Source organism: Canis lupus, chromosome 7 (genome assembly GCF_011100685.1).
Source record: "Canis lupus familiaris isolate Mischka breed German Shepherd chromosome 7, alternate assembly UU_Cfam_GSD_1.0, whole genome shotgun sequence".
Classification (NCBI taxonomy): Eukaryota; Metazoa; Chordata; class Mammalia; order Carnivora; family Canidae; genus Canis; species Canis lupus.
Window position 1 is genome coordinate 41,540,545 of NC_049228.1, and position 27,920 is coordinate 41,568,464.

At 45.3% G+C, this 27,920-nt stretch overlaps 2 protein-coding genes across 13 annotated transcripts; one reads left to right on the forward strand and one right to left on the reverse strand.

The window, feature by feature from the left end:
• Positions 1-854: 854 nt before the first annotated feature.
• On the reverse strand, positions 855-9,412 carry TSACC (TSSK6 activating cochaperone). Of its 10 annotated transcripts, none has more exons than XM_038543030.1 (4): positions 8,890-9,042; positions 8,164-8,221; positions 3,936-4,058; positions 855-1,275 (listed from the first exon to the last, which is right to left on the reverse strand). In XM_038543030.1, the coding sequence occupies exons 1-4, from the start codon at positions 9,025-9,027 to the stop codon at positions 1,226-1,228; spliced, it is 369 nt and encodes a 122-aa protein (XP_038398958.1). In that variant the 5' UTR covers positions 9,028-9,042; the 3' UTR covers positions 855-1,225. The 10 variants fall into 10 exon arrangements, with proteins under 10 accessions (XP_038398958.1, XP_038398952.1, XP_038398959.1 ...); XM_038543024.1 differs by having other exon boundaries at positions 855-1,317; XM_038543031.1 differs by having other exon boundaries at positions 855-1,317; positions 8,852-8,997.
• CCT3 (chaperonin containing TCP1 subunit 3) lies at positions 9,142-26,767 on the forward strand. Of its 3 annotated transcripts, XM_038543019.1 has the most exons (14): positions 9,142-9,303; positions 11,146-11,207; positions 12,244-12,294; positions 12,383-12,445; positions 13,797-13,893; positions 18,566-18,683; positions 20,207-20,393; positions 21,288-21,437; positions 22,604-22,736; positions 22,918-22,999; positions 24,018-24,198; positions 25,416-25,661; positions 25,929-26,060; positions 26,429-26,767. In XM_038543019.1, the coding sequence occupies exons 1-14, from the start codon at positions 9,273-9,275 to the stop codon at positions 26,531-26,533; spliced, it is 1,638 nt and encodes a 545-aa protein (XP_038398947.1). In that variant the 5' UTR covers positions 9,142-9,272; the 3' UTR covers positions 26,534-26,767. The 3 variants fall into 3 exon arrangements, with proteins under 3 accessions (XP_038398947.1, XP_038398948.1, XP_038398949.1); XM_038543021.1 differs by lacking the exon at positions 11,146-11,207 and having other exon boundaries at positions 9,212-9,303; XM_038543020.1 differs by lacking the exons at positions 12,244-12,294; positions 12,383-12,445.
• The last annotated feature ends 1,153 nt before the right edge of the window (positions 26,768-27,920 follow it).

Genomic DNA, 27,920 nt, shown 5'->3' on the forward strand with positions numbered 1-27,920 from the left:
CTCTGACTTAGCTTGGCATAATGTGCTCCAAGTTCACCTATGCTGTTGCAAATGGCAGGATATCCTCCTTTCTCATAGCTAAACTCAATTGTGTGTTTGTACTGTATCTTTTTTATCCATTTGTCATTTGATGGGCACAGGTACTGTGAAAATGCTGCAATAAATATGGGAGTGCAGATATCTCTTCAAAATCCTGGGTGTTTTTTTTTTTCTAAGATTTATTTATTTATGCAGAAAGAGGGAAAGAGCATGCAAGCGCAGATATGAGCATGGGGGAGGGAAGAGGGAGAGAATCCCAAGCACACTCTCCTCTGAGCAGAGAGCCTAATGCAGGCCTCCATCCCACAACCCATGAGATCATGACCTGAGCTGAAATCATGAGTCAGATGCTCAACCAACTAAGCCACTCAGGAGCCCCCAAAATCCTGTTTTCATTTCCTTTGGGTAAATACCCAAGAGTGGAATTGCTGGATCATATGGCAGATCTATTTTTTTTTAAGATTTTATTTATTTATTCATGAGAGACACACAGAGAGAGGCAGAGAAGCAGGCTCGCCGCCAGGAAGCCTAATACAGGACTTGATCCCAGGGCCCTGGGATCACGACCTGAGCCAAAGGCAGACACTCAACCACTGAGCCCCCAGGCATCCCATATAATCAATTTTTTGAAGAACCACCATATTGTTTATCATAGTGGTTGGACCAATGTACATTCCCACTGACAGTGCTCTAGAATTTCCTTCTCACCACATCCTCACCAGTATCTGTTTTTTGTCTTCTTGTTGATAGCCATTCTAATGGGAGAATGACTCTTAAATTTTAAGTATGAATAGAGAGATCATTGGCTAAGGGAAGAGGGGTCCCCATTCAGGTTTTATTCCAGAATTGCACTTTGGTAACAATTATGATCTGAGGAAGCAGAGACAAACTTCCAAACATAACTTCCCCTTTCCTGTGCATCCAAGCACAGCTAGGTCCAAACTTATCCACAAATTTGGGAGCCTCTCTGTTGTTAAAATTATTTTAATTGCTTTCTTTTTCTCCATGGATAGTGGCTTCATCAGAATTTTTTCCTGAATGCCAAACTCTGATTCTTCAAGCTTAATGTTGGCCTTACTCTGGTGCTGTTCTCTTCAGATGCACAGAATAAAGATGTCTCTCCAAAGGGTTGAAGCTGGTGTGAAGTCCTCTTCTTCTTAATCACTGCTTTATCCCCTCCTCACCTCTACATCCCAACCCAGTTCTTTCTGCACATTCCATGGAAAAATGAGACCTCTGTGGAAAGAGGACAGTCCTGAGAGCAGTTTGCCAATACATCTGTAAGGGAAAGTGATGACCCAGTGTGGCTCACATGGCTAACAACTCATGTGTCCTCTTCTCAAATACTGGAAACCTATGGCTGGACTTGAGCCCTCATTGAAGCTGAACTGACTTTCCAGCTGAAAAATTTCCAGATGCTGTCTCTTGGACAAGTTCAAAGCTACTAGTTACCCCTTGTCTGCAGTATAGCTCAGATTTACCTGTTCTGTCTTTAAGAGATTACCTCATTTCTAAGCCCTTTATCCAGACCATGGTGGTTTCACGTTTGGATAACTATTATTAATTCACACAGGTCTCTCATGTGCCATTCTGCCTCCACCCCAACACGTCTGCCCTGTGCGTGCCCCACTGCTATTTGAATGCTTCCAATGGCACTCCAGTGCCTCATAAAATCAGAGCTTCCAATGGCTGCCATTAATACAATTTCCCAGGGAAAGTTGCCTTGTCAGTCCTCAGTTGCTCCACATTCTACCTCACATCCTTTTTTTAAAAGATTCTATTTATTTATTCATGAGAGACAGAGAGAGAGAAAGGCAGAGATATAGGCAGAGGGTGGGTGAATCAGGCTCCATGCAGGGAGCCCAATGCGGGACAGGATCCCAGGTCTCCAGGATCACGCCAAAGGCAGGTGCTCAGCTCAACGGCTGAGCCACCCAGGGGTCCCATCTACCTCACATCCTATATTCCTGAGGAGGAGGGACAGGGGGAGCCTCTTCTATTTTCTGATGACACTTACCCTCCTACCTCTAGGTCTTTGTCCAAGCCTCTCGACTGACATGAAACCACCTTACTTCATCTATCTATGCCACCTGCCCATTCCCTTTCATCACATGGCACCATAAGGCCACCTCCAGCAGCCAGAGTCTCAGACTAGTCCAGCTACATCCTCCCAGCAATGCCTCTCCACCTGCAGCCCGCCTCCAGCCCCGCCCCAAGACCACTACATTTTGCAGTGAAGCTGCATTATTAAGACAGTAAATCCCCCAAGACTGTCTCTACTGTGATATGTATCCCCAAGTGCCTTGTCCAGCACTTTGTACCCGGTGAGCACTCATTGTGACCTTGCAAACTAATTGGCCACATACAGAATACCTAGGCCCAGGTTCCACTGAGAGTCTGCTGGGGAGAAAGGAGAAAACATACACAATAACTTTGTTCCACAATTCATTTACTGAACTGGGACAGGTGATTTAACAGCAGATTGCGGGATAAGACTGGAAGGGAAGACTTCTTGCTTCCCCTCCCAGGAGCCAGTTGTGTCATGGATGCTTGTAAATTTTCCAAAATAGCCATCTGTTGTTGGGCAAGCTGGGTCTGAAGCTGGAGGTTGGCATACATACATTCTAGGAGTCCCAGGCATTCCTTGGGCTTGTGTTCAACTCCTGAGGGGAAAGAAATGAAGGTGCAGAGGGATGGGGAGAAATTGTAATGATACTGTGGTGAGAAGGGCTCTAAGAGGATCACCCTGTCAACCTTCCCCAGCACAGTTCCACCCACATGTAGCTTTGTATGGCTGGCCCCTTCCCAGTGGGGCCCACTTGGCTACCCTATTTTAATTGGAAAACCATCGCTAGAATTTGTTACCCTTCTCCCTTAATTTCTCCCATCATATTTATGATCATACAGCATGTTATGTAATTATTTATTTGTGGTCTGAGTCCCTCCCCTGGAATATAAGCTCTGGGAAGGCAGGGAGCTTTGTCTGATTTGTTCTCTGTTATATCCTCAGCACCTAGAAGACTGCCCCAGTGCACAAGTATTCAAAAAAGACTTGATGAGTGAAGGAAATGATCTGAATGAGGCTCCAGGGGTGCCCCAGCCTCTGTCTCTCACCCTACATGGTGGTTGGATCAGGGGTGACCTGCAAGCCCCTCCTATTGTCTCACTTCAACCAGTCTTGCTGCATTATGCCAATTTTTTCTAATGTTTTCAAAGATGTTACATGCAGCTAACTTCTAGGTAAGTTATTTACCTATTGTTTTTTTATGTATTGGTCATGACTTCGTTAAACTCTGAGGTCCTCAAACACGGTTGCCATGACTGTCTAGGGCCTGGTTAGGCTCCCCACCAGTATCTGAAATACCCACTGATTTCCCCATGGGATTGTGAGTGACTGACAGGCAATAAACTGAGCTAATGCCTACCAAGTCCTTCCCTGGCCACTTTGTAACTAATGCTACTAGCAAGCAACAAAATTTTCCTTTCTGTCCTGCCTAGCCTAGTAAAAGTGCTCATAAAGGGATCCCTGGGTGGCGCAGCGGTTTGGCGCCTGCCTTTGGCCCAGGGCGCGATCCTGGAGACCCGGGATCGAATCCCATGTCGGGCTCCCGGTGCATGGAGCCTGCTTCTCCCTTTGCCTGTGTCTCTGCCTCTCTCTCTCTCTCTGTGACTATCATAAATAAATAAAAATTAAAAAAAAAATTAAAAGTGCTCATAAAGAAACCAACACAAATTGGTAGAATTGGGAAGAAAATGCAATCAGTAGAACTGAATAATCAATGAGCTACCAATGACACAGGGGTGGCACCAGGTCAACGGGAAGAAGCTCAGACCACTTCCTCCGTGCGACCTCTCCCACATGGAGTCTGTTTGGGAAAACTGCCTTGCGTCCTTACCTGAGGGCAGCTTTGTTCTCTGGATGTTCAGGAAAGTGGCCGGTGGGGAGCTTGCTTGAAGATTAATAAAGCTAGGAGAGGGTTTAGCTCGACACAGAGGCACGGCATTACTTTCCTCTTTGGCTGGAACAAAATCAGAGACAACTAATCAGAACCGTCTCTAACAAGGCCTGGCCTTTCTAACTCAATCCTGACATTTGGTCTATGAATACAAGTGCCAAGGCCCTGCCCTGAGCAGTGCCAAAGAAAGTTACAAAAGACAAAAAAAAAAAAACATAGTAGGATGAAGAGAAATCAAGCAGGATCAGGTTCAGCTTAAGTATTGCAAGTTCTTATGGGCACGTGCCACTTGCTTACTACTGTGCTAGACACTTGGGCATCACAAGATCTCAAACTCATGGTTACTATCACTTTGGGAGACTGATAGGGCACTGATGAAATGTGATAGGACCACCTACAGACCCAAACAATGCATCAGACAGTCTGGGTGAAAATGAGACTTTTGTGTTTGAAAATATATTTGAGAGAATCTCAAGCAGACTCCACACTGAGCATGGAGCCTAATGCAGGGCTCAATCTCACAACCCTGAAATCATGATCTGAGCCGAAATCAGGTCGGATGCCAAACCAACTGCGCCATCCAGGTGCCCTGAGAATGAGGCCTTTGAAAAAAAAAAAAGATTTTAAAAATTTATTTATTCATGATCGACACAGAGAGAGAAAGACAGAGAGAGAGAGAGAGAGAGAGAGAGGCAGAGACACAGGCAGAGGGAGAAGCAGTCTCCATGCGGGGAGCTTGACATGGGACTCAATCCCAGGTCTCCTGGATCAGGCCCTAGGCTGAAGGCGGTGCTAAACCTCTGACCTACCCGGGCTGCCCCAGAAATGAGGCCTTTTATCTTGTAATTATCCTAAGTATGTGATTGAACGTAGAAATGGATGCTTTGAAAAGGTGGAAGAGCTCAATATGAGTACAATAGAGAAGATGCCAGGCAGGTAGAGGATGTTTGTTGGACCTTGAACACATGGTGCTTTCAATGAGTGGAAAAGATATATCAAGTGGGAGAAAAAAGGAGGGCAGGAGAGCAGGGTGAGCAATGAAGACCCTTCACAATAGTGAATCTGAGATTTTAGGCTTTCTCTTGAATACAATGGAAAGCCATTGAGCAATTTAGGATTAGAAAATATGATAAAAACTGTATTAATCTACAGATATTAAAATAGACTGAATGTGAAAGGAGTTCCTGAACAGGCAAATAAATAACTTTTGGCAGAAATACTTAAGTTAGAAGGAAAAATGGATTTGTAGGGAGGTCATCAATTCTATAGAAGACATATGTTATTTTTGCCTAGTGAGTACCACCTCTTCTGGGAACCTATACTCTCCCCAGATTCTAGGCCATACTGGTGGGATCACATCAGGCCCCACCCTCAGGAGAAAAGGGCTTGTGGCCCAACGCAGGCCAACCTATGGTATCTCATCCTCCTTGGCAACTGTGATTGATCCAAGGGGTAAGCACACAGGGCAAATTGGGCCAGAGTCACTCTCTGAGATTGATATACAGATTCTGTTGTTCAAGAAGCTTGCTTTCTTCTGATCTGCTATGCTGGAAAATGCAAAGTCAGGGCAAATGAAAGCTATTGGATTTGGCCAGCATGCTGAAGGAGCAAGTACAGGCAAGAGAGTATAGATGAGTGCAACAGACAGACGGACGGACAGACACCCAGAGGCACCAAGTCCCCCAGTGCAGTCCCTGACATCCCAGCTCTTGCAGGCTTTCTTCCTGTCCTGTGACCATCTCAGCCTCCCTCCCAACTGCACAAGCCTTTGAATTTCCTTGTTTACTCAAGGGAGTCTGAGTGGGGGGTCCCATCAGATTAACATAAATCACATTTTGGATATACTGATTGAGTGGAGACTAGGAGGTCCAAGTAGAAAAGCCTAGAAAGACAGCCATAGGTGGCGCTGAGCTCAGGTGAAAAATCAAGCTGCCAGGCCAGCCACCAAGATGTGATAAAGAAGCTGCAAAGATAAATCAGCTCTCCAAAGTAAAACATTGAGAAAGGAAACTGGAGCTTGGGGAGCTCTTCCTCAGGAGTTTGGAAGATGAGAAAGAAGTGGCAAAGCATGGATGGAGAAGGCATGAAGACGGATGGAGAAGCAACATAGTTGGGGGAGCCCACAAGTCACTGCCAGGCTGAGATCTTCTCCGAGGACAGAAAAACTGAATCCACTCATTCATTTACACATCTAGGAGACAGTTAAGTGCCTGAGTGTCCATCACTTGAGGATGCCACAGCAAGCTAGCACCCATGATCATGACTCTCACGGAACTGACAGCATTACAGTATAGACAGTCAAAGGGATCAAGCATGCATGTTATTGTACCCCCATAATGTGAGAAGAGCATCTAACCTATAAGCCATCTGTGCAGCTGGGGAATGTGTTTCCTTGAAGTGATCCTGTCTCAGCTGGGATTTGGAGGAAGACACAAGATGGAGGTCTTCCTAGAAAATAAGCCTAGGTGCAGAGGTGTGACAAACAATAGGTTGTGTATGAAAGAAGACTTCGTATTCCTGTCCTTAACTCCAAAAGTAACAGAAGAATGGCCCACCAGAGGGCGGCGGGGTGGGGAAGTACACATGGGTGCCAGCCTGAGGTGCTTTCTATGTGGAAACTCACTGAGCCTATGAGAACTGAAATCTGTTTTATTCCCTATTACTCCTGAAAGAAATCTTGTCTTTTGGGTTTTTTTAGGCTGGGTTTGTGGATTGTGCAAACCCTGCTGTAGGCCATCCATCTTCTTTTCCCTTCCTCTCATCAGTCATTTGACAGCTCGTGCAGAATGGTATAAGGTGACAAAAGTTGAAACTTGGGTCTCGAGATTATACTCACCACTGGAAAAATTTAATTTTAACTTCCATACAAATGCACTTCTCAACAATTCAGGCCCTTCCTAGGTAGAGGAGGATACATTTTCTACCAAGTTGTAAGGTATGAAGAACACTTACACACAGTGCATACTAAAGGAACCACACTTCTGACAACACAACTGAGGACGAGGTCAGGGAGCAGCAACAGGACACAGAATGTAGAAAATAACGGTAAGAGGTGCTTTACATACATTATCTAGTTCTCACAACGGCCCTAAGAAGTAGGCAGCTTTATACACATTTTATTTGACAAAAGTGGAAGTTAGGAAATTTGCTTAAGATTCCACAACCAGCCAAGTGTCTGTGCCGGGGTTAAATCCAGACCTGTGGCCTCCAAGGTCACACTCTTCACATGTGCACAACATACTGTGAAGAGAGCTAGTCCATTATGTCTAAGCTGTGACATAGTAGGAGTCATCTACTCCACCTACAGTAGGTGGATGGACTCTGAAGTCAGGCAGCCCCAGGCAGTTCCCTGGCCATGAGTGGGACTGCCCCCCTTGAAAGGACACTAGGTCTCCTGGAATCCTTGCACTTGAGGTCTAGTTCTAAATATTAACAGGGGAAACAAAGAAATAATGTATTCACTCAACATGTCATTGAGCAACTGTTATGTAATAGATCCAGTTGTAGATGCTGGGAGTTCAGCAAGGTTCTCATTTATTTATTCTTTAAGCAAGCTCCACGCCCAGCCTGGAACTCGAACTCATGACCATGAGATCAAGAGTCACATACTCTACCGACTGAGCTGGCTGAGTGTCCCAGCAAAGCTCCCATTTAATGGGAAACTGTAGAAGAGATATAAATACTTTCCAATTAATGAGAAAAAGAGGGGAAAATGGGGCAGCCTGGGTGGCTCAGCAGTTTAGTGCCGCCTTTAGCCCAGGCATGACTCTGGAGACCCAGGATCAAGTCCCACATCTGGCTCCCTGCGTGGAGCCTGCTTCTCCCTCTGCCTGTGCCTATCTCTCTATGTCTGTCATGAATAAATAAATAAAAATCTTATTAAAAAGGGGGGGGGAATTTCTGGGTGGCTCAGTGGTTTAGCGCCTGCCTTCCGCCTGGGGCGTGATCCTGGAGCCCCGGGATCGAGTCCCACATCGGGCTCCCTGCATGGAGCCTACTTCTCCTTCTGCTTGTGTCTCTTCCCCTCTCTGTGTGTGTCTCTCATGAATGAATAAATAAAATCTTTTAAAAAGGGGGTATATGCATAATTAGAATCACCTTCCCAAATTCTGAGCAATTAAGAAGGTCTGGCTTTCAAGGCAGGGGGCAAGGGGCCTCAGACACACACCTTTTTCGTTCGGGTGGCTAGCATGCTGCTCCATCTGGACACCAAGAAGGTGTGGTGCCTAGGGAAGAATCACAGCGTTACATGATCAACTCATGCTACCATTTTACCGCTGACAGTTTAACTTCTCCCCAGCACATCTGACGCTGCTCCAATTTAGGGAGGAAGATGTATGAAAGAAGGCACTGTTCTGCTTCATGGCCAAGTGCTCCCATGGTCCCTTCGCTGGTTTGGAAAACAGCGGTGTCCCTGACTGTTATATCCTCTCTTCTGGGCAAGTCGTCACTTAACTAAGCCCAAACCTTCAGAGTCTCCCAGTAACGGGGCTTCCCTCAATGTTTCCCTTCTGCAGCACCAGCCCTTCTCCTGTCCTCTGAGGTCACTGCAGCAGCCTGGCTCCCCATCACCTGTCATGGGCCGAGAGAAAGCGCAGGAGGGCGCGGGGTACCGGCGTGGAAAGACGGCCCGGCTGCGCGAGGAACCCCCGGGCTCGCCCCCAGCGTCTGCGGGAAGCACCTGCGAGAGGAGGGCGAGGGGCGCGCTGGGGCGCCCCGGGAAGGGCTCTGCCACTCAACCGCCCCGGGGACCAAGTTCCCGAAGTGGCCGCGCCGCGGTCCCTCCCGCAGCTAAGACTGGACAGAGACCATCGCCCCCAAAGGACCCGAGGCGCGGGCCAGCTCAGTAACTTCACCAGCGCTGTTACTCGAGAGCCTCCGATCCGGGTCCCACCCTTGTGGTTGATACACATGCGCGGTGGCGTCGCGGCCAACTGCCCCAGCCTCCGCGCTTGCGCCGACCTGCGCGCCGCACGCGGCCGGGAGCGGCCACCCTACTGCGCAAGCGCCCGGGCCCTCCCCTCGCCATCATCGTGCGCTCTCTATCTAGCTTGCTCTGCCGTTCTTGCGTAGAGGGCGGGACTAAGAAAGCCTATTGGCCGGTTTTCTTGCCGCTCAATGAGCTGGCTGCAGTGATTGGCAGCGACCCGGAGGGTAGCGGGTTTAGGTGTAAGCCCTGAGGAGGCAGCGTTTTCTGGGCTTCTCGCTGGTTCTCTCTCTCCAGAAGGTTCTGCCGGTTGCCCCAGCTCTGGGTACCCGGTTCTGCATCGCGCCGCCATGATGGGCCATCGTCCGGTGCTCGTGCTCAGTGAGTTGGGGGAAGGCGGGGCAGGAGGGGCCTCTTTTCGCCCTTTACCTCCGCGCTTTGGCGTGTTGCCCCAGCCCGGTCCCGCCCTGGTCCTGCCGCGCAGCCTTCCCGTCGTCGTTGGTTTCGGAATCCCCTTTCCTTCTCCTCTTTCTGCCCCGAGCCGGTTCCCTTAGGGCCTGGGCCGGGCCGGGCCGCTGGTCTGCGGGCACCCGGGCTCCCTCCGCCGCCACTGCACCCCTGCTCGCGTGGTTCTCGGTGCGGGCGCGGAGAACGGGATGTGGTCAGGCCTGGCCTCCCAGCTCCGGCCCTTGACCCCGCCACATCGCCTGGCTCGAGCGTTCCGTTTTTATCGGGGGTCTCGACAGTATTTTCTTGTCGGATCGGGGGCTTAAGTGACTGAAGTAGGGACGCTGCCGACGAGGGCGGGGGGGGGGGGGGGCGTCCGCGCACAGCGAGCGATGCCCTGGTAATTTCTCAGTAACGCCCTCCCGGGGTCTCCTTTCGCGGGGTCCGGCTTCGATGTAATTGGCCCCGCGGTGTCCTCCGCGCTGTGATCCTACCTACTGAGTTTTCCTGAATTTCTCTCTAAGGAGGATTCGCTCCATTGTCTTCTCCTGGGATATTCCCGTTCCTCGTGTAACTTCTGTACCTCGTCTGCAAACTCTTGTTCCTCCCTTACCGTTTTATGTATACAAAATGCAATAAAGCGGTTTTATGCCTTTTCCCTGTACCTGGGAATCACTGTTTTCACGGGAAAAAAACTTTTTTTTTTTTTTTTTTTTTTACTGAACCGGGAAAAAGCCCGTTTTTTGTTTTTGTTTTTGTTTTTGTCTTTTGTTTTTTCTGAGGAGCCCATCAGAATAGTCTGTGCAGGATTTTAGTTACTGCTACTCGAAACATGAATCTAAATTCTGAGGGTTGTGAGCGTGTAGATTTGATGGGACTGGTTGAAAATTTTACTGATTTAAATTGTAGGGAATGTGTAATTTGGAAGGAGGGAAATCGGCGGTTTGGTTGTAGCCACTGGCTTGTCTCCATTGGGAGGGCCCCAGGGGTGAGTGGTGGTTGTGTGTGAAGCCTTTTTTGGGTCTTCATTATTTTCTGGCACTAGTGACTATGACTGAGTAGGCTCCCTGTTAAAATCTGATGGTAGAGCGGTTACTGAGGCATCCTTACTTATATCCTAGCATGCAGTGATTATCTTGCAAACTGAGCCACTCTGAGAGGACAGTCTAATTCCACAGCACACTGTGGGGGCGCTATCAGTAATTGTGCTGGGATGGTTAGTATAATTCCTCCTGCCCAAATAGGAAAATAAGAACCCCCAAACTCCTTCCTTTTTTTACAGAAAGCAATGACTGATGCTTTTTTTTAGGTTACCAGCTCTTTGAGAATAGGATATAGATCCTCTTCCCAGTCAAGAATGCAGTACCTTCCCATTTTCTCATATAATCTCTAGGAGTTTACCATTCCACTAGCCCATTTATGGACCTCAGTATGAATCTTTGCTGTTAATTCGTGAATATTTGGTTAGTGGGAAAGAGATGACCAGGGTTTCATAGTTGAAGCGTTAGGGATTGTTTGTATGCCAGGGGTTGACATAAAAATGTAGCCATAAATACATGTTTTAGTGTTGTTGTTGTTTTTAAGTTTTCAAAGGTATTTTGATATGTAATAACCTACATGTATCTAGAGCATAGGATTCATTGAGGTTTGTTCTTTGTATATCTGTAAAACCTGTGTGTGCATGTGTGCGTGTGTTATTTCCAAAGGTCAGGGAGTAAATAGTTGCTACACAGTGGGTGAATCCTGGTCTATCACATTTTACTTTATCTGTTTTAGGCCAGAACACAAAGCGTGAATCTGGAAGAAAGGTTCAATCTGGAAACATCAATGCCGCCAAGGTAGCATATCATTCATTCATTTAAAGATTAGATTTAGGGCAGCCCTGGTGGCTCAGCGGATTTAGTGCCACCTCCAGCCTGGGGCGTGATCCCGGAGACCCGGGATCGAGTTCCACGTCGGGCTCCCTGCATGGAGCCTGCTTCTCCCTCTGCCTGTATCTCTGTCTCTGTGTGTGTGTGTGTGTGTGTGTGTGTCTCTATGAATGAATAAATAAAATGGTTTTTTTTTTTAAATAAAGATTAGATTTATTTATTTGAGAGAGAGAGAGCAGGAGCGGGAGAGAGGAGCACAGGGAGAGGGAGAAGCAGACTCCCTGCTAAACAGGGAACCCGATGTGAGGTTTGATCCCAGCACCCTGGGAGCTGAAAGCAGACACTTAACCAACTGAGCCACCCAGGTGCCCCAGTAGCATATCTTTTAAATAGTTTAACGTTGATGAGTTTGCTTTCAGCTGCCTTCCCTAGTATTTCTGTATTCATTTGCAATTAGGCAGAAGAAAAGTTTGACTTGCCTTTTTTGAGGGCATTTCTCTGATGGTGGTAGGATGCCCTCCCGCAATGAGTTAGGCTTAATAGTCTTTTCATATTGTGCATAATTCTATTAGCGTATATTTTATAACCTGTTCGTGTTTGTCTCACACCATGTGTGGAGTTACTTTAGGGGAAGGATTGTATTCCCTTTTATATCCCTAGCATCCATTGTAGATCCTGCCTCGGTATTCAGTTAATGTAGTTTGGATGAAAGAATGAAACAGCCCTGGAGCTGATTTAGCATGGTGTGGAGGCCACTGTCATGGAAAGAAGTACTAACACATGGACTTCCAGTTATCTGAGTTATGGGAAACTGAAGCTCTGGAAGCCATGTCCCCTCTTTTCCTGTGAAAAATTATTTATGCATCCACCTTGAACTCATTCCTGAAGAGGAGAACAGAATCCGGACATGTAATCTCCTGTATCTAACGTGGCTTCTCCTAACACACACATTCATGTGGTTATCTGATTGGTGGTTACATGTATTATATTTTCTTTTTGATAGACCATTGCAGATATCATCCGTACATGTTTGGGACCCAAGTCCATGATGAAGGTAGGCCTGTCTCTTACTGAAAATTGACTACAGATTTTCCCTTTCTGTTATCTGGAAGACTTAAGTATAACTTTTACTTTGGCCCTAGATGCTTTTGGACCCAATGGGAGGCATTGTGATGACCAATGATGGCAATGCCATTCTTCGAGAGGTATGACTTTTTATTCTAGCAATTTTATAAAGGACCCGTAAAGTTATATATATATGATTAGTTTCTTAGGACTGTTCTAACAAGTTACTACACAGTGGGTGGCTTTCAACAAAGAAATTTATTTTCTCACAGACTGGAGACTAGAAGTCCGAAATCAAGGTGTCAGCAGGGCCCTACTCCTCCTGAAAGCTCTTGGAAAGAATCTTTGGTTTTGGTTTTTGTTCTTTGTTTTAAGATTTTATTTATTTATTCATGAGAGACACAGAGAGAAAGGCAGAGACATAGGCAGAGGGAGAAGCAGGCCTCCCACAAGGAGCCTGATATGGGACCCGATCCCAGACCCCGGGATCACGCCCTGAGCCGAAGGCAGAGGACACTCAACCGCTGAGCCACCCAGGCATCCCATGGAAAGAATCATTGTTGCTTCCTGCATCCCGTGGTTGACCATAATGGTTGACATTCCTTGGTTTGTGGACTTAGTCACCTTTTCAGATGTTATATGCCATTCTTGTGTCGTGTCTTTTATTCTAAAAGGACAACAGTGGTTGGGTTTAGGGCCTATTGTAATAATCTTGTATGATCTAATTTTTTTTAAAGATTTTATTTATTAATGAGAGACAGAGAGGCAGAGACATAGGCAGAGGGAGAAGCAGGCTCCGTGTAGGAAGCCCAATGAGGGACTCAATCCCAAACCCCGGGATCATGCCCTGACCCAAAGGTAGACACTCAACCACTGAGCCACCTACGCGTCCCTTGTATGATCTAATCTTAATTATATCTGCAATGACCCTGTTTCAAAACATTCACCTTCACAGTTTCCAGAGGTAGGAGGACTTCAGCTGTCCTTTTGGAAAACACAGTGCAACCATGACAGTGGGGCTCCCTGTAAATAAGCTAAGAGAGTACTGATCTGTCTTTGAGAAACTTTTTTTTTTTTTTTTTTTTTTTAATAATTATTTACTCATGAGAGACACACAGAGAGAGGCAGAGACACAGGCGGAGGGAGGAGCAGGCTCCATGCGGGGAACCCGATGTGGGACTCGATCCCGGGTCTCCAGGATCACACCCTGGGCCCAAGGCAGGCGCCAAACCACTGAGCCACCCAGGGACCCTGTCTTGGAGAAACTTTAATGGTTAAGTTGGCATATGCATTTTTTCCTAAGAAGAAGGAGACTTGGAAAGAGGATTTATTTACATATTTTGGGGACCATTTTAAATCTTTCAAGCTGGTAAAATAAAGATAAGGGAGTGAGTGTGGAAGTAAGAAGCTCAAGAGTTAGGACCATGGAAAGTGGATTCCAAAGTCTTTGAGTAGTGCTGATTCAGTGGCAATCTGCATTTTCCTTTTCAGATTCAAGTCCAGCACCCAGCAGCCAAATCCATGATTGAAATTAGCCGGACACAGGATGAAGAGGTTGGAGATGGGACCACATCAGTAATTATTCTTGGTAAGTAAGAGGAGAACAGTGTTGATAGAGAAAATTGGATTGAAACATGAAGGTTTTTGTCAGAAAGTAGATCTGCATTCTAGTTTAAGAAGGAAATTGTTACCAATCCACTAATTACAATATTTAAGTAATTTTTTGCTAATTTCCTGTGTATTTTCTCCCAAGTGAACACAAAACACTCCTCATAGTGTAGGATGAACTAAAAATCTGGTTGAACAAAATATAGTGGTTTATTGTCATTCACAGTAAGTTATATTCTAGAAAGCTACCACAAATCCTAAACCGTCATTCCTGGGGGAAATACAGGTTAGGCCCCTGTCAGCCTCTTCACATACTCTGATAAATACATACTTTGGTTTTATTTATTTTGGAGAGAGCGTGAGCGAGCATGGGGTAGGAGGCAGAGGGAGAGAAACCCAAGGAGACTTCCCCACTGAACAGGAGTCTCATATGGGGCTCAATCCCACGACCCTGAGATCATGACCCAAGTCAAAACCAAGAGTCAGGGCACCTCTGTATCTTACTTTATGTGAGATTTTGTTTTATTTTATTTTATTCATGAGAGACAGAGGGGCAGAGACACAATCAGGCTCCATACAGGGAGCCCAATGTGGGACACTATCCTGGGACTCCTCTCTGAGGCAAAGGCAGATGTTCAACCACTGAGCCACTCAGGCATCCCTGTTTTATTTTTTAAAGTAATCTCTACTCCCAGCATGGGGCTTGAACTCAAAACCCTGAAATCGAGTTACGTGCCTTTTTTTTTTTTTTTTTTTAAGATTTTTATTTATTCATGAGAGACAGAAGGAGGCAGAGACACAGACAGAGGGAGAAGCAGCCTCCATGCAAAGAGCCTGATGTGGGACTCGATCCTGGGTCTCCAGGAATGGGGCTGAAGGCAGATGTTTAACTGCTGAGCCACCCAGGCATCCCATGGGTTACATGCTTTTCCAACTGAGCCAGCTGGGTGCCCCTTTTCTATTTGTTTAAAGACACCTTATGGGGGCTTCTGTGTGGCTTAGACATCTGACTCTTGGTTTCGGGTCAGGTCATGATCTCCTGAGTCTTGAGATCAGGCCTGGCATCAGGCTCAATGCTAAGCAGGGAGTCTGCTTAAGAAACTTCTTTCCCGGGATCCCTGGGTGGCGCAGCGGTTTAGCGCCTGCCTTTGGCCCGGGGCGCGATCCTGGAGACCCGGGATCGAATCCCACATCGGGCTCCCGGTGCATGGAGCCTGCTTCTTCCTCTGCCTATGTCTCTGCCTCTCTCTCTCTCTCTCTCTCTCTCTCATAAATAAATAAAAATTTAAAAAAATTAAAAAAAAAAAAGAAACTTCTTTCCCTCTCCCCCTGCGTGCAGGGTATGTGTGTAATGAATCTTCAAAAACACCAAAAAATTAAAAATAAATAAAAACACCTGGGACGACTGGTGGTTCAGTGGTTAGTGTCTGCCTTTGGCTCAGGACGTGAGGATCGAGTCCCACATGAAGCTCCCCACAAGGAGCTTGCTTCTCCCTCTGCCTCTGTCTCTGCCTCTCTTGGTGTGTCTTTCATGAATAAATAAAATCTTTTTTAAAAAATAAATAAAAATAAATAAATGAATGAATGAATAAATAAAAACACCTTATGTAAAATATGTTGCTGATTCACTAACACTGAACTCAAGGCCGGTAGCATCGTAACAAATGCCTGAATGAAGCTTATATAATGTGCTGTTTGCTCTGTAAGGTACACACAGTCTTCTTGCACTTAGGAAAACTGGACTGTACTTTAGTGCTACACTTGGGGGCCAGTTCAAACAGTGGAATCACCAACAAAATGTACAAAAATGAGGGATCCCTGGGTGGCTCAGTGGTTTAGTGCCTGCTTTCGACCCAGGGGCGTAATCCTGGAGTCCCAAGATTGAGTCCCACATCAGGCTTCCTGCATGGAGCCTGCTTCTCCCTCTGCCTATGTCTCTGTGCCTGCCTCTCTCTCTCTCTCATGAATAAATAAAATATTTTTTTAAAAATACAAAAATGAAACTATACCTCGGAAAGTATGACAGCTGAAATAAGGCAGAGCATTGTATTGAGTGACTCAGAGTTTTCCACCTCTGCACATGTGTGTGACCATGAAAGTGTCCCCAATGCTGATTTGGGGCTTACAAATAACGTTTTTGCAAGTAATGAAGTTGACAAATGAATCTTGACAATGAGTCGTGACCATACAAGTTTTAATAACTGATCTCCCATTTTCTATAGGATCTTGGAGAATCACTTCTGAAAACATTGCCTTTATTTCTCTATATGTTTTAAGTCAATGGTGAATTTTTTTAATCAAGGCATTTTTAAAAACCTACATACAGTAACACATTGATAAAGAAATGAGAACTATTTTAAGGAATGCCTCTTTTTTTTTTTTTTTTTTAAGATTTTTATTATTTATTCACGAGAGACAGAGAGGCAGAGACACAGGCAGAGGGAGAAGCAGGCTCCACGTAGGGAGCCCGACGTGGGATTCAATCCCAGGTCTCCAGGATCAGGCCCTGGACTGAAGGTGGTGCTAAACCACTGAGCCACCAGGGCTGCCCAGGAATGCCTATTTATAGTGTTGACTCACATGCCTAAAAGTAGAATCCATACAATAGAATTATTATAGGAACTTTGATTTAAATTTTTTTAAGATTTTTATTTATTCATGAGAGACACAGAGATAGAGAGGCAGACACAGGCAGAGGGAGAAGCAGGCTCCATGCAGGGAGCCCGACGTGGGACTCGATCCCAGGTCTCCAGGATCATGCCCTGGGCTGAAGGCAGGCGCTAAACCACTGAGCCACCCAGGGATCCCCTGATTTAATTTTTTTTTAAAGATTTTATTTATTCGTGAGACAGGCAGAGTGAGAAGCAGGCTCCATGCAGGGAGCCCCGATGCTGGAGTCGATCCTGGGACTGCGGGATCACACCCTGAGCCAAAGGCAGATGCCCAACCACTGAGCCACCCAGGCATCCCTTACGTGAACTTTTAAAGTGGCATTTTCAGTTATTTTTAGAATGTATCAAATTGGGTGGAGATGTACTGGAGTCACCACCAACTAGGCACTTTGTTATTTTAGTTTTGAGAGAGAGCCCGCATGAGTGGGGGAGAGGAGTAAAAGCAAAGGGAGAGAATCTCAACAGACTCCCCACTGAATGCAAGGCTCCATCTCACAGTTCTGAGATCATGACCTGAGTTGAAACCAAGAGGCAGATACAGCTGACTTAGCCACCTAGGTGCCCACTAAGCACTTTAGACCCAATTTTTATGAAGAGGAGTGAAAGATAATTTGGAGTCGAAAGAGGGAGGACAGATTTTATATGATTTCTTACTTTTTTGGTAGAAGATGAGCGGTAGACATCAGGCAGAATTTCTAGTTAACAATCTTTGTTGAATCTCCTGGAGCGCTTAGATGGGTTAAGTATCCATATGTCTAGGTAGCTCTGCCATTCCTAGACTCATTTTTCTTAAGTTATCCTGACTTCTCTAGCAGGGCGTACATGTTCTTTTCTGAGTGAACTTACTCAAACATCTTTTAAAATGCTTAATTATCTTTTAAAATGCTTAATTATCTTTGGGGGCACCTGGTGGCTCTTGGTTACAGCTCAGGTCATGATCTCAGGGCTGTGAGACTGAGCCCCGCTTCAGACTCCCCACTTAGTGCAGTCTTGTCCCCTCCTCCCCTTCTGTCTCTCCTGAATGCGAGTACAGACATGCACGTGTGCTCTCCCTCTCAAAATGAATAAATCTTGGGATCCCTGGGTGGCGCAGCGGTTTGGTGCCTGCCTTTGGCCCAGGGCGCGATCCTGGAGACCCGGGATCGAATCCCACATCGGGCTCCCGGTGCATGGAGCCTGCTTCTCCCTCTGCCTGTGTCTCTGCGCCTCTCTCTCTCTCTGTGACTATCATAAATAAATAAAAATTAAAAAAAAAAAATTAAAAAAAAAAAAGAATAAATCTTTTAAAAATAAATAAAATTACTATCTTTCAGTGTACACGTTGGTCACTTAGAATTGGTGTAAAGTATTCAAGAATTCAAACATTTGAGGGACACCTGGGTTGCTCAGCCGTTGAGCGTCTGCCTTTGGCTCACGGCGTGATCCCGGGGTCCCAGGATCGAGTCCCACATCAGCCTTCCTGCATGGAGCCTGCTTCTCCCTCTGCCTATGTCTCTGCCTCTCTCTTCTGTCTCTCATGAATAAATGGGTAAAGTCTTTTAATAAAAGAAAGGCTTCTGTCACACCACCATTTAAAAAAAATAGGTCTGATGATTTTTTTTTTTTTATGAATTCCCTTGTATAAAGTATAAAATTTGAATAGTATTAACAGCCAATTGGCATAGCTTTTGGGACAGTATTTTAGGAAAAAAGATAATAGTATTTTGAAAACTCAATGAAGTTGCCTTGAGAGATCCCTGGGTGGCGCAGCGTTTAAGCGCCTGCCTTTGGCCCGGGGCACGATCCTGGAGACCCGGGATCGAATCCCACATCGGGCTCTCAGTGCATAGAGCCTGCTTCTCCCTCTGCCTATGTCTCTGCCTCTCTCTTTCTCTCTGTGACTATCATAAATAATAATAAAAAAAAAATTAAAAAAAAGAAAAAGAAGTTGCCTTGAAATCCAGGTACTTTTAAAAACCATTATGGTGTATCTTTTTTCAGCGGGGGAGATGCTGTCTGTGGCTGAGCACTTCCTGGAGCAGCAGATGCACCCAACAGTGGTGATCAGTGCTTACCGCAAGGCATTGGATGATATGATTAGCACCCTTAAGAAAATCAGGTATTGAGATCAGAAGTTACTATCATCTCTGGGGAGCCTGGAAGACTGATCTGTTCTGAGGTGATGAAGGAAGGCCAGACACATCACACAATTTATACGCTGGTGTCCTGTGCTAGAGTGAGACAGGAGAGCAAAACCAACAGAGGATGAGAGATGTAAACATTTTGGAAAATGACAAAGGATACAAAGTAGACAAGAGGGACTCAGTACAGTTCTTCAAAATATCTCTTGGTTACGTGCTGTTTGCTTGTTTCTGTGTTAGGTGCTGCCATGGAAAATGTTAGATGCCAACGGGTGGAATTAGTTGAAGAGTTAGGTAACTAATGATTCAGGACTTAATAGTAAAGTGTTCTCCCAATCATGACTGATGCGGTCAGTGTTCTAATAAAATGCTGTGGAGAGTGTAGCCGGCAGTTTTCCATTCAGGTCAGAAGGAAGGGGGCTGAAAATGCTTTTCGAGTCCCATCTCAGAATTGAAGAATTTGCCTCAAGTCTGCTGAATACTAACAGGGTGGTGATACGACTGTGGAAAGGCAGGACTTCTAACATCAGAGGATATTAAGTGATGACATAATGCAAAATGCTTTTGATTTAAAAATTTTGTTTGAAACGTAGAACTTACAATGTTGTTCTCTACTGGGTCGCTGGGTACCTAAGTCTCAAGCAACTTGATGAGCTCTGTACTGTAGTGCCTGTCATTTAGAAACAGCATATGAGAACACATGTCTAGCACTCGTAGGGAATGCAGTGTTTGCCTGAAGTTATTTATATGAAGTAAGGTGTGTAAGAATGTATAGATAACCAAAAGATTTATTGAGTTTGTGGAGCTGAATTGATAGAAAGTTTTTCTTTTCAAACAATAATTGTCTAAATATCTTAGATACTTGTAGAGCTATTGGTTCTTCCCTGAAATCTGTAATTCAACAATTATGTAATAGTAAATTGTGTGCCTTACGTTGTTAAAAAAGGGATTTCAGCAATAGGAAAATTGGACAAGATGGTTTCCGAGGTCTCCTACAACTTCATTTTTAGCATTGTAAACAGTCTGATTACGTATTAATGTATGCTGCTGTTAGGAATGTTAGGAAAGACCCAAGCACATAGACACAGAAAGCACCATATGATATACAATGGAATGGAATAAGGTGCTGGATAGAAGAAGAGAAGAGAATCAGGTGTTCAGTACAGATTAAGGGTGATCATTGGGATAAACTCTCAGAATTTGTTAGCTATGGGAAAAGGTTTCAAAGACAAAATGTGTTTTGGCTCAAGTTGTAAAAGTTGAGTTTATTTTGTTGAAGCAGAAGGTAAAAAACAAATAGTCTGGAGGGTTGTCAGGCAAAAGAACAGATTACTCCAGGATTTGAGACACCTTTCAGGGATGGGTTAGTTGTAATCTTGCTGAAAGGCAGAGGGATGAACAGTTCTGCCTGTTGGCCCACTCTGATCCCCACACTAGAGAGGAGGGACTTCTTGAATATGCAAGGTCTCTACTGAGCATACTACCTGTTTCTTCTTTCCAGTACCCCGGTTGACACCAATAACCGAGATATGATGCTGAACATCATCAACAGCTCTATTACTACCAAAGCAATCAGTCGGTGGTCCTCATTGGCTTGCAATATTGCCCTAGATGCTGTCAGGACTGTGCAGTTTGAGGAGAACGGTCGCAAGGAGATTGACATCAAGAAATACGCAAGGGTGGAAAAGGTAAGCTTTTTAAACAGTGTGTGTTTGGAAGACAAGTTCTTTCCTAGTATGAATTAGCCCACTTGTGGAGGACATAGGCTTAAGTCTTTATAGTTAGAATAATATTTGCTGCCCAGAAAACAAAAACTTGAAAAAGAGAGTTCCAAGGAAGCATTCCCAAAATAGTACTTCTGCTGCTGTTCCTACCAAGGTTTACAGAAGCTACAGAAAGGCTTATTGGTGTCTCTATGTTTGTGCATTTTTGTACATACTTGCCACTTGGTGAGGATATGAATTGAGGTCTCTACACTCTCGCTAATAAGCCCCAAAGAACTCTCTTCCATCTCTACTCCTTTAAGGACAAAATGTACTATTAATAGCTTGTGACCTGTAGGGGGAGCTCTAGGTATAAAAATTTTGTGAGAATCTTGGGGAAATAGAGAATCTCAATCACTGAATCTTTTAGTCTCGGGCTGACCTTTTCAGATTGGGGTCATGGTCCGTTATTGGTGTGTCCTCCTAGAGGGGAAAAATGTGATTGTAACCATGTTTGTTTTGACGTTCAAGGAAGAAAGCTATGTTAGAAACCTGAAATAGGGCAGTCCCAGTGGCGCAGCAGTTTAGTGCCGCCTGCAGCCTGGGGTATGATCCTGGAGACCTGGGATCGAGTCCCACGTTGGGCTCCCTGCATGGAGCCTGCTTCTCCCTCTGCCTATGTCTCTGCCTCTCTCTCTCTCTCTGTGACTATCATAAATAAATAAAAATTTAAAATAAAAAAAATAAAAAATAAAAAAATAAAAATAAAAAAGGGAAAGAAACCTGAAATAGTGCTCATTGGGGAAAGATGAGTGTGCAGGAGAAGAGTTGAGAAACTGTTTACTCTTGGTTGTGGATGAAAGTGGGTCTTTTGCTCAGATACCTGGGGGCATCATCGAAGACTCGTGTGTCCTACGAGGAGTCATGATTAACAAAGATGTGACCCATCCACGAATGCGGCGTTATATCAAGAACCCTCGCATTGTGCTTCTGGATTCCTCTCTGGAATACAAGAAAGGAGAAAGCCAGGTAAGGTTCCTGGCCCTCTTCCTTGAAGTTGGCGTGAAAATCTGATTGCTAATAGAGACAAGGGAAATTAAAGGTGTGTTCATTACATTGTCTGCTCTGTTGTGAGTGATCTTCATATACAGTTTCTGCTTCTTAACAAGAGCTGTTTGATGTAGTTAATACTTCAGTTTACAGAGGATCCGTGGGTCGCTCAGTGGTTTGGTGCCTGCCTTTGGCCCAGGGCGCGATCCTGGAGTCCCAGGATCGAGTCCTGCATCAGGCTCCTGGCATGGAGCCTGCTTCTCCCTCTGCCTGTGTCTCTGCCCCTCTCTCTCTCTCTGTGTATAATTAATTAATCAACTAATTAATTAATAACTATCTTTAAAAAAATACTTCAGTTTATAGATGAGGGATCTAAAGCTCAGAGAAGTTAGGTTAATTGAGTAACACAACTGTATTGACCAAATCAGTATTTGAACCCAGCTCTGTTGGCTTCAGTTCCATACTACCATGCCACTTTTCCTAATGTATGAGAACATAGAGTAGGAGTTAATTTAGCTTGGAAATGCTAAAGAATTTCCAGAGGGAAGAGGTTCACAAGACTCTCTTACCTGTGGATATAATAAAGTAATTAAAGCTTGTTAATATAAGGATTGGGAACAAGATTTATTTCAATGTGGAAAGAATTAAGACCCAGAATTTTCACATTGACAAGACGGAAGAAACATTACATGGAGGTTCAGGGACCTTAGGCCACAATCTCCACTGATTGCCTTTGACTTTGAATTGCATTTAACGCATAATTAAGGAGTTAAGCTGACACCCTGGAGCTAAACTAGCTTCATAGATGTGGGCTCCTGGCTTAACAGGACTCTGACACTTCCTGCGGTGCATGAGAGGACTGGGTAGGGGAGCCTGGTACTTGGGATGATCCTGAAGAGCATCACCTGTCCAGGTTTTTTTTTTTTTTTTTTTTTTTTAAAGTCCATGATTTTCAGGACACTTGGGTGGCTTAGTGGTTTAGCTAGCACCTGCCTTTGGCCCAGAGTGAGATCCTGGAGTCCCGACATCATGTCCCACATCGGGCTCCCTCCATGGATCCTGTATCTCCCTCTGCCTATGTCTCTGCCTCTGTCTCTCATGAATTAAAAAAAAAAAAAAAGTCCATGACTTTCTTCACCACATAGACTGACATTGAGATCACAAGAGAGGAAGATTTCACACGAATCCTTCAGATGGAAGAAGAGTACATACAGCAGCTCTGTGAGGACATTATCCATCTGAAGCCTGATGTGGTCATCACAGAAAAGGGCATTTCAGGTAGGACTCCATTCTTTTCCCATCCTCCTTTTGAGGTAGAAGAGGATGGGTTGACCCCTTACCCCTTGGGCATGAACAGCATAATAAACATGTGATGGTTAGGGTACAGTGAGGATGAAACCCGGTTCAGAAACCAGGAATTCTGACTTCTAGTTTGATACCTCTACTCTTGGGTTTACAGATTTAGCTCAGCACTACCTCATGCGGGCCAATATCACAGCAATCCGCAGAGTCCGGAAGACCGACAATAATCGCATTGCTCGGTGAGTAGGCCACATAAAAATAAGATTCTTCCTTCCCATGTATTTTTCTTTTTGGAGCTTTCTAATGCAATGATCATTATCTGAAAATGTTTAATACAGGACACAGCCAAACCTGGTACAGGTGGGAATGCCCTGGGTTTAGCTGTTGTGTACCCTCTTCAGAGAATCTCCAGTTGAAGTTATCTACTGCAAGAGTCTCTTTTATACTGCCACTAGCCAGTAGTGATCCGCTCGTGATTAACCATCTGTGGTCCCTACCTTGGGGTCTGCTTTAGTCTATTTAACTAGCTCAGAATAGAGCACAAGCATCAATTAATTTCCTTGATTGTATCTTTAGCTGTTGTTCATGCATTTTAGGTTGCATTCTTGATGTCTGTGTTCACATACCATTCATTTTTAATACTAATTTTTATCTTAAAAAGAGAAGTCTGTCCCAATAGCATATATCCAATCCAAGTCGAATTTTATACTTCGCTAGTTCGGAAATGGCTTTGGGCATATATGGGTACAAATGGTTGATTGCATGCCCACGAGTGGGGAAAAAGTGACAAATTAGTTTTGTTCAATGAAATTGAGTTAGACATACACTAATGTACTTATTTTCCTCCTTGCTTGATTTTTGCGTTGTCTGTAGTACAATTCTGTCACTGGCCTTGAGCTCTGGGCAGTATGGGACAAATTCTATCTAAGAAAGACCATTATGTGGTCGTATGCATATTAGATATGCCCGAGAACTCGTTTGTCCAGCTTTTAGTATCCACAAAATATTGAATTAAACTGCATTTGGTTATAGAAGTTGCTCTAGGGATATACACATTCATTTGTAAAGACTTGTTAGTGTAAGGAAACTTCCCTGTACATGTTTGGAAATCTATCTCCCCAGGCAGCCAAGACCTCCCAAGTTACATAGCAGTGTTTCCAGCAATCCACTTTTGGCCTTATTCCCAGCCACAGACCCTAGGGACTAGGAGGAAGCATAAAAGTATCTAAAATCACCTGCCCCCAATCTAATCAATAGAGCCTGTGGGGCCCGGATAGTTAGCCGGCCAGAAGAGCTGAGAGAAGATGATGTTGGGACAGGAGCAGGCGTGTTGGAAATCAAGAAAATTGGAGATGAGTACTTTACATTCATCACTGAGTGCAAAGACCCCAAGGCATGTACCATTCTCCTCCGCGGAGCCAGCAAAGAGGTTCTCTCGGTGAGTCTACCTTAGAAGTGTGACTGCATGGACCAGGTCCTTTCATTTCTTGAGAGTCCCAGAAGACCTAAAATTCTCCTGTTGCCCATTCATAGCTATTTAATTTTTGATATGTGGTCACAAATACCATTTCTTAAAAATTAAAAACAGTTGTTTTAGGGACACCTGGCTTGCTCAGTCAGTAAGGCATTCAACTCTTGATCTTGGGGTCATGAGTTCGAGTTCCACTTTGGTTAGATTACATACATACAAACACATAATCTTTTTTTTTTTTAAAGAACAATTTCTTGGGCAGCCCCGGTGGCTCAGCGGTTTAGCGCTGCTTTCACCTGGGGTGTGATCCTGGAGACCTGGGATTGAGTCCCACATCGGGCTCCCTGCATGGAGCCTACTTCTCTCTCTCTGTGTCTCATGAATAAATAAATAAAAATTAAAATAAAATAAAATAAAAAACAATTTCTTGGGCAGCCCGGGTGGCTCAGCGGTTTAGCACCGCCTTCGGCCCAGGGTGTGATCCTGGAGACCTGGGATCGAGTCCCACATCAGGCTCCCTGCATGGAGCCTGCTTCTCCCTCTGCCTGTGTCTCTGTCTCTCTCTCCCTCTCTCCCTCTCTCCCTCTCTCTGTCTCTCATGAATAAATAAAATCTTTAAAAATATATATATATATATATATATATATATAAAGAACAATTTCTTAATTGTTAAAAGTATGATTTACCATATTAATTTTTAAGCCTACGCATTCACGTTCTTGGGCAATAGATCTCAGGACCTTTTCATCTTGCAAAACAGACATTATACCTATTGAACAATGACTCATCATTTCCCCAGCAACCACTGTTTCCTTATTTTTTAAGTTGACATTGTAAATACCACTTTTTTTCCTCAGGTTAAGTACCCAAAGATGCACAGCTAGTAACTACACCACGCAGCCTCTTAAGCGAACACAGTTGGGATGGGTCAAAATGGGGTAGTGCTCTGTCTAGCCAGACTTCACAGAGTGACACGCCTGCCCCCTGGCCCTCTTGTGCAGTTATAATTCATGTGTTTTTCCAAAGTAAAGGGTATCTGCCCTGCCCCACAAGGGTTCCAAGGGCCTTTCCTAGTTTGATTTTGATGGTTTACCAAACTTGGCAGTTAGGAAGCCCTTCAGTGCCTCTGATATATTCCTGAGTCATTGAGCTTTGGCTTCACATAGTCTGTTTGCTTTCCCAAGGAAGTGGAACGCAACCTCCAGGATGCCATGCAGGTGTGCCGTAATGTCCTCTTGGACCCCCAGCTGGTTCCAGGAGGTGGGGCCTCTGAAATGGCTGTGGCCCATGCCTTGACAGAAAAATCGAAGGCCATGACTGGTGTGGAACAGTGGCCGTACAGGGCTGTTGCTCAGGCCTTAGAGGTCATCCCTCGCACCCTAATCCAGAACTGTGGGGCCAGCACCATTCGTCTGCTTACCTCCCTTCGGGTGAGTTCCTTCCCATGCTTTTGCTCTTGATGGGGTGGGGAAAGCTGACCTCCACCAGGATGGTTTAAGAGGATGGTTCACGTCGTGCATCAGGCTTTCCTGACAGCTTAGGCCTTCTAGTGTCCTCTCTCTGAGCATGCCACCTATTTGCTGTCATTGTCATCACCTTTTTTCATTTCATTGTTCTTGGTTTATTACCTTCATGTTCCCTGCCCGCTTCCTCGTTCTGTTTTTGCCTTGAACTGTTGATGCTTCTTCCAACTACAGGCCAAGCACACTCAGGAGAACTGTGAGACATGGGGTGTAAACGGTGAGACAGGTACCTTGGTAGACATGAAAGAACTGGGCATCTGGGAACCACTGGCTGTAAAGCTGCAGACATACAAGACAGCAGTAGAGGTGAGGCACCCTGAAACCTACGCTGTGCTGTTTATTTACAGATAACCAGAGACCAGGGTGTTGGGCTCAGTCTTGAAGGGAAGGGTACAGAGGCAGAATGTTCTCAGATCTCCTAGGGAATCTGTTCCCCTACTTAACTTCCAGCTCATGCAAAAAGCAAGGTAATAGCAGATATGCATTGCTTGCTGAGGGAGAGGTGCATTTTACAGGCAAGGCTCTGTAAAAGCAGGCAAGGCTTTTTACAGGCAAGGCTCTGAAAAGGCAGATCTCAGATAAAATGCTAATTATGTAGGAGGAGCTAGGTTTTAAAGAAAACAAGTGTTCTTCCTTTCTCTGCTGACCTCTTTGGGGCTGTGGTTTTTCCCTAGACGGCAGTTCTCCTGCTGCGGATTGATGACATTGTCTCAGGCCACAAAAAGAAGGGTGACGACCAGAGCCGGCAAGGCGGGACTCCTGACGCTGGCCAGGAGTGAGTGAAGGGCAAGGTGACCTCAACGCACAGAGCCGGCAGAGGCTTCCTCTTCCCTGAGCCAGACTGCCAGGGACACTGTGGACGTCTCTGTTTGGAAGGGATCAGGTTGAGGGGCAGCCCTGGCCTCTTCCTGTGGTAGCTCAGTTTGCAAAAGGCACTGACATATAATTCTTCTCTATTGTAAGCTTTCCATTTAATGTAGTTTGCTTCCGTTGATTAAATCTAAGTCATTTGAGATGGTGGTATGTGTTTTTCAACGTTGGTTCACATCTCTGCCTCCTGGCAAAGAGACACGAGACAGAAGATTTTGCTGGGGAGGAAGGGAGATGGGAATGAGGTAAGTACCTGCCTCCCTAGAGGTGTATTTCAGACTTCTCAGTAGTTGCTGATGGGAGACACTCTTGGTTCTCTCAGAATTCAGAGGTTCATACTTTAAAACTTGAAGAAGCACTGCTTCGTATTCACCACCCAAAGAACAGGAGGAACCTGTCCAGACCATGGGTGTTCCCCATCTGTGGTTGTGAATAGAGCAACACCCAGTATGTGCTAGGGCTCAGGCATTTGTCCTAAATAACATAGAACATGTGTATTTTCTATTGTATCCTTCCCATCTTACCTGGAATGCTTCCTCCCCTGTTCTTCCTGACTGCAGTCTGTACTCTGGCCTGCTTGTGTCACAGGCAGAAATAGAAGGTTTAATCTCATTCTCTGCTTTGTTTTTATCAAAGGAGAAAAATAATGGCCATGGGATGCTGGAGGTCAGGTGGGGCCAGCCTGTGATTTCTTCAGTGTCCTTCCTCTTAGCTCCTGGGCCCTCCACACCCCCTTTGTCCTTATGATTCATACAATTAGACTTTATCTCCTTCCTGATCTCCGGACTTGGTCATATTAAGTTGAATACTAGGTAGGATCATAATAGCACATGGAGCTTCCTGTATGATAAACATTCTAGTTACTGTGCACATATTAGTCTTCATGATGACACTTAAGATGGGTAGTATCCCCCCATATTGCCATGGGGCATCTATCTGGTGCAGATAAAGTTGTGTAAGGGTCACAGGGCTGGGAAGTGGCAGACTGGATTCCTGTGTGGGCGATCTGCCTCCAGGAGCCAAGCTCTCAGGCTGTGCTCGCTGCATGAGGCGTGCAGGGGGCTCTGGAAGCCTCTGGTCTGTCCGCACCCGTGGCCCAGCGCCCTGCTCAGCTGCTCGAGGTCTTTGATCTTCCCCCTGTCCAAAGGCTCTGAAGTAAGCCCACCTCTACCTCATTAATCATCCCTTCAGAGCTCCAAGACCTTAGAGAAGAGATAAGTGAACTAGGTTTTGAAGAAAAACACAAAGACCCTGTGTATTCTTCCTCCCGTTTGTGATTTCCCCCATGTCCACTCT

Bases quoted from the DNA above. Each gene is read 5' to 3' on its own strand.
- TSACC (XM_038543022.1), bottom strand. From the start codon at position 9,027: ATGATGGCGAGGGGAGGGCCCGGGCGCTTGCGCAGTAGGGTGGCCGCT. The intron at 8,222-8,889 runs GTGGGACCCGGA...ATTCTTCCCTAG, and splicing joins CATGTGTATCAACCACAAGG to GCACCACACCTTCTTGGTGT. The intron at 4,059-8,163 runs GTGTGTGTCTGA...ATTTTGTTCCAG, and splicing joins TAGCCACCCGAACGAAAAAG to CCAAAGAGGAAAGTAATGCC.
- CCT3 (XM_038543019.1), top strand. From the start codon at position 9,273: ATGATGGGCCATCGTCCGGTGCTCGTGCTCA. The intron at 13,894-18,565 runs GTAAGTAAGAGG...ATCTTTTTTCAG, and splicing joins CACATCAGTAATTATTCTTG to CGGGGGAGATGCTGTCTGTG. The intron at 22,737-22,917 runs GTAGGACTCCAT...TTGGGTTTACAG, and splicing joins CACAGAAAAGGGCATTTCAG to ATTTAGCTCAGCACTACCTC.